General features: G+C 39.9%; 1 protein-coding gene across 1 annotated transcript; it reads right to left on the reverse strand.

Moving 5' to 3' along the window:
* Positions 1 to 4,183: 4,183 nt before the first annotated feature.
* Positions 4,184 to 6,456, reverse strand: LOC124254599. The gene is made up of 2 exons (XM_046688433.1): positions 5,718 to 6,456; positions 4,184 to 4,765 (listed from the first exon to the last, which is right to left on the reverse strand). The coding sequence occupies exons 1-2, from the start codon at positions 6,370 to 6,372 to the stop codon at positions 4,677 to 4,679; spliced, it is 744 nt and encodes a 247-aa protein (XP_046544389.1). The 5' UTR covers positions 6,373 to 6,456; the 3' UTR covers positions 4,184 to 4,676.

A 6,456-nucleotide genomic window follows, 5' to 3' on the forward strand; every position in this document is an offset into this window, starting at 1 on the left:
TCAGATTGAGGGTACTTTTTAAACATAACTGGTATTTCAATTATTGTATTTATACAGTAACATTCTTCAAACGTTCTCCACATACGTCCGTCAGATACATCGCGCACTACCCCTTTCTCTTTTGATCTCTCAAACGACTGTTACAAGTTCGGAGAATCCTGGTCAAAGTTGAAACGTCTTAAGACTATTCCCTACTATTCTGTAACATGCACATTGTACCTAAAATGGGTAGAGCTTCCGTTCGGGGGAATATCAGAAGGACAGCGATACACTTGTCTCCAATGTTGTAGAAGACACTCCACTTACTTAGGAAAACAATAACCCAATGAGATATTGCATTCATGTCGGATTCAATTTTTCGGCCCCTATCAGATGTGAACTTGAACATGCAAGGTCTGCGTCTATGTCAGACTAAAGGTCTACGAGTTGTTTAGCAGCACTGGGGCGTAATAGTCATATAGGCCTGCTCCAAACAACGGAATATATATCTTTTGAGAAGGACTTCTCCGACGGGTAAAGGTACAGCAATGCAACATTACGAAAAATCTTTTTTTTCACTATTTTTCATTTCATGTCTCACAGAATATATAATTTGATGGGCGAGAGTTTTTAATATCGTTCTAACTTAGTCGAATTAAGTCAAAATGAGCTGAAATTTGTGTCATGATGCTTATAGACATACACTCATTCATTTACAACCTCCAAAACATGAATTCTGAGCGAAATTAAACATGGGCCGGCCCATGGGCGAGCGAGTTTAATTCTAAAGTTTTCGCAATTTTATTTTTCCATTTTTTCATCCTTGGCATATATTCATAACAACTGCATGTTTCATTTGGTCAAATCACTTGTCAGAAAGTACCCACAGTGCGGAGACTTTCTGGACTTTTGTGAGTCCAGAATAAAATTGTGACGTGTTAATGACATTTGTTATACTGTTAACACACCGGTGGCTAACAGGTGGCAAAGTCTTGCCGCCATCAGTAACATTTGAAACAGATACAAAATATTCATTTAATGTTTGAGCTTTATCCAAATCTGTAAAAACTGAAGGTATCCCAGAATCATCAGTGACAAGAAGGGGAGTGGGCCCCGATGAAGTACTAACCACCTGATTGAGTAGACTGAGGTGATAAATAGTTATCAAAATTAGAATAAAAGTTTCCCTTGGCTATTCTTTTCAGATTATTTACTTTATTCCTTTGCTTTTTGTATTTAAATAGCTCAGAAGTATTCAGAGATCGAAATGCTTTTTTCCTTAGACGTTCTCATTTCTTTTAAGTATGTTACGAGGGGCGTTGAAAAAAGTAGTCAAACTAACTATATTCTCGATGTCCAATGTTTGAAAAGAAGCTTCCATTTTATTTTGAAGGAATCATTAGCAAAGTCATATCCAAAATTTCATGTGGGTAATGTGGTTAACGAGATATTAGTCATCACAACATTGGGGTATTATGTTTCTTGCAAATTTGCAGAAAATGGAAAACGATCTCCCATTTGGTATCTAGTAATAGTAATAGTCCGCTTATATGGCGCTCACATCCAGGCACATTGCCTGCTCACGGCGCTACGTACATTACTATCCCCGATCATAGGACACTATCGTAGTTTCCGATACTTTTCAACTCCCTGGGGACTGTACAGCCATGCTGCCTGTTAGGCGCAATGAACTAAACACTCACATTGCCAGCACATACTCACGGGTACCCATTTTACAGCTGGGTGAACTGAGACAGTGTAGATCTAAGTATCTTGTCCAAGGATACTACGCAAATGTGCCCATCTCGGGACCCGAACCTCGGTGCCTCCTCGAAACCGGGCCTTCAGCGTGATAGGCAGACGCCTTACCACTGCACTATTGCGCTATCCTTTGGATAATGGTATACCCTCAGATAGTATCATATAAAATATGTTCAGCATAGTATTGGATGACTTCCCGTCATCATCAACATTCAAATATTTGGATTGCTTGATTTACATTTAGACGGGGACTGTTTTTTTTAGGACACCCTCATTTTAAATTTTCAAAAACATTGTGTCCAGATATACAACATATTGAGAGCTGACACTTGTGTGACCATTCAGTATTTAGTTTGAACCCTTGACACCATGTATGAATAAGTGAAAACTTTAGGATGAGTTATATCCTTATGATGACGTCAACTGAAAGGGGGTGGGTAGTGTCTCCAAAACAAGCCCTTTCAGTAAACATAAAGGGGGAGTCACTTGAACAAGCGATTATAGTTTAAAATTGCTTTTTTGTGCAGTTTAATATCTAAGTTTGACTTTTACCAACATACAACATGTTTTTTGCATATTTTGTTTCAATTGGTGTAGGGGGATTCCCGCCAATACACCTTGATATAAAATTGGATCAAAATCTATTAATTCTTTCCTAAGTTCGCGGCTACCAAGCTTGGCATGTACAAAACTGTTACACCTTCGCTGTGACCTTTAAAATGACCTCAAGGTCACTAAATTCAAGTGGTGTGGGTAAATCTCGTCATTAAACCTTGGTACCAAATTTGAACAAAATCCATCATTTCTTTCTCGAGTTCTTTCAATAAACCGAAGGGGGAGTCATTTGAACAAGCGATTGTAGTTTCAAATTGCCTTTTTGTGCAGTTTAATATCTAAGTTTGATTCTAGCCGACCTCTACCAATTTCAAACATACAAAAATGTTTCTTGCATATTTTGTTTCCTGAAGTTTAATTTGTGATGCATTTCATTGCTAGTCAGCTAGGCTATTCCATTTGTCCGAACCACAACATACGGAGACAGATCATTTAGCAGACCGGGTGTTGTACTCTGGAATTGATAAAATGTCAGAAAATCGGAAAATATCAACAGTTTCCGATCTTGTCGCAAAACCATCCTCTTCAAACGAGCATTCGACTAAGCGCACATGAGCAGGACTCTGGATATGTAGCGCTATACAAATGTCTAATTTGATTTGATTTGATTTGATATACCCGTTAGAAACCCACCCCTACCCCGCCGCACTTTATATTCATACATATCAAAACCTCAAAAGATATTTGCGAAAAGACATGATACAGAGGACAGTAAGAGATTTTATATCGATTATTTATCAGGACGAATATCATTTTCGTCATTTGGCTAAGATTTGTCAGTTCTTTCTTGGGTTATCGCGCTAACAATCTTTATATTGGCAAAACCCTCAGATTTTTGTTGTGACCTTGAAAATTATCTCAAGGTCACTCCATTTCACTTGTGTCGGTGAATCTCGCCAATATACCTTGGTACCAAATTTGAACAAAATCCATCATTTCTTTCTTGAGTTATCGCCCTAACAAGCTTATTTGATGTATGAAATGCAACGAAAAACAAACACCCGCGTATTTACGAGTGATTAAAACTGTTATTACAATTTACGTAAATATTTATTACATTTTACCGCAAGGAAAATTATTACAATTTACGTCAATTTTTATTACAATTTGCGTATTACAATTTACGTCAATGTTTATTACAATTTACGTTTTTATTACAATTTACGTCAAGTTTATTACAATTTGCTGCAAGTATTACAATTTGCGTTTTTATTACAATTTACGTCGTAACGTCGTAACACAGGTGTCTGCCCAGTGCCCATCCGTTGCTAAATATTCTGCTAATCTTGGGTTCAAACCCCTTACTGACCATGATTGTAAATCTGAAGGTATGGCATATTTAGGAGCAGCTGGCTAGCCTAGTGGTTAAAACGTTCACTGGTCACACCTAAAGCCTTGGTTCGATTCCCCATTTCTTGTGTCCGCTGTGATATTGTCGGGTACTGCTGGTCATTTTGGTTTCAGTAGCCTACAGCTTGAATCGGGAGGAAAACAGAAATGTTTCATGACACTTAAAAACCTCTAAGACCAGGATCCCTTCTGTTTTCCTACCGATTCAAACTGTTATTTAACTGAAATAACCAGGGCTTAGATTTTCGAAGCTCTCTTAGCGCTAAGATAGTCGTAAGTTAATGTTAATGTATGGCACTTACGACTGTCTTAGCGCTAAGAGAGCTTCGAAAATCTAGACCCAGGTTGAATTCGACTCACTCACTCTCCTTGAATACCAAGTTTCAAATTCTAGGATGATTTTAATGAAACGTTGTATATGTCACCCTTTTCATTTAAAGACAGGTTCAAAATCTCTCAAACTAGATTAAACAACGAGTTACAAAAACAATGTTCTTTTATTTAATGATGCTTAAACAATAAAAACAACATCCTCAATCAGGACGGTATAACAATACACATCTGTATTAAACATGTGTATATATTACTCAAAAACTGAAACCTGAACAAAAATGGATAAGGATCATATAAATATTTTAGGGATGTGTTTGGGGCAGCGAGGACTAAACACACAATTTTTTAAACATCCCCTAAACATTCACGATCCCTTCATATTTGCTCTGTATATATGTAATAATCAACCTTGGAATAAACACGATATAAACAATCAACATGACACAGAAACACTATCATATCTTACCATATATTGTTCAAAATAACGCTATGCCGTATATGTTACAAGAAAACAACAAAAACATTGAGCGCGAAAGCGTGTCCACCAGAAGTAGTCTTTCAAAGTTCAAAAACAGCTGACATAACATAGCCCTTGTCTTCTGAATCAGTTCTATCGGGTACCCGCTGTCCTACCCGGATCAGTACCCGTACTGTTGCATGTGCTCACAGCTGTCAATAGCTTCCTTCCCCTTGTAGTAGCAACTTGTAAGCGGTTCCACATCTCCTTCTGAAAGTACAAGTGAGTGAGTTTAGTTTTACGCCGCTTTTATCAAAATTCCAGCAATATCACGGCGGGGGACACCAGCAATAGCTTCACACATTGTGCCCATGTGAGGAATCGAACCCCGGTCTTCGGCGTGACGAGCGAACGCTTTAACCACTAGGCTACCCTACCGTCCACCAGTTCTGCGAGCCAGAGTAAGTGGGTATGGTTTTGCACCACTTTTAGTAACATTCCAAGAATATCACGGCGGGGGACACCAGGAAGGGGCCTGTGGTAGAATATAATAATACAGATATCCTTTCTTTATGAATTTAAAATTGCTCAAATCTTTTGCTTTTAACAAAGTCGTGAGCTGATTGAAAGATGTCCATGTCTGTAGAGCTGTTGACTGGACAATGGCCATGAAGTATCGATTTCAGTTCATACCAGTGCATGTAAAAGTATGGTACACATTCACCCACGTCATCGGCACCGGTCACCAATCCATTAGTCGCCTCAAACGACCAACATCATATCGTTGCTATGCACTTTTCCACTTTTACCATCCAACATGCATTGATATTTATTCATTATTATTTGCGACCCGTGCATGTTGAATAGTAACGGTTGGTTGGTTGTTGTTTAATGCCGCACTCAATATTCCAGGTATACGGCGGTCTGTAAATAATCGAGCCTGGACCACGCAATCCAGTGATCAACAGCATGAGCATCGATATATGCAATTGGGATACGATGACATGACAAGCCTGACCACCCGATCCCGTTAGTCGCCTGTTACCACAAGCATGGATCTTCACGGTGAATATTAACGGAGCAAAACAGCAATATTGAGCAAGGATTAAACCACTCTGTCTCTGTGTGTAAACCTACATACTCTTTCTCAGTCATGTGCGAAGTCCAACACATAAAGCCCCTTGTTACCGAAGCTGTCAAGAAGATCGTGAACACTACTTACCAAAATCCTCCACGAGAGAATCACAGCTCCACTGGGCGTTAAGTTCCACCATCTCATCTGACGCTTCGAACTCCCTGTTGCTTCTCTCCTCCCATCTCTTCACAGTCCTGTTCTCATCAATCACCGCCCACTTCCACTGATGTCGTTTCCCCTTCTCAACCACAGCCCGGGCCACCCAATACCCTGCCCCCAGAGGATATTCTACAGCCACCACACCGCAAAAAGGATTCCACTCCCCAAGCGACGGAGTGGAACCTATCATTACCAAAGCATCAGAAGGGGTGTCTGTCTTGTAGTTCGTTGCAGCGAACAGGAGACATTCAGACTGCTGGAATCTTCCCGCGCTGTTCCAGTCACAATCAGCATTCCCTCCGATAACTCCTAGTTCGAGTCTTCTGTTTGGGCATTCCTCCCAAACAATTTGGCCTTCATTTTTATGAGCCATCGCCCATTTCCAATCATGGGAGGAATTAACAGGGAGGCGTTTTTCCACCAACCAGAAATCCAGTTTCTTCATGTATCGTGCCCTTGTTCCGTTTTCAGGATTCCATAGACCTAAATCTGGACTGCTGCCCACTAGGACAAGTTCAATGTCGCCTGGGTTCTTCAAATTCCAGAGTCTAAACTCAACATATACTAGTGAACTTTCCACCATTGTGCAAAATGTACGTACACCTGACTGTCTTTCAGGAACTATGCCTAGGCTACAGTCTATGACGTCATCGCAGTGTGACGTCAC

The sequence above is a fragment of the Haliotis rubra genome, unplaced genomic scaffold (assembly GCF_003918875.1).
Source record: "Haliotis rubra isolate DU_JTF1 unplaced genomic scaffold, ASM391887v1 Scf577, whole genome shotgun sequence".
In the NCBI taxonomy this organism is placed as follows: Eukaryota; Metazoa; Mollusca; class Gastropoda; order Lepetellida; family Haliotidae; genus Haliotis; species Haliotis rubra.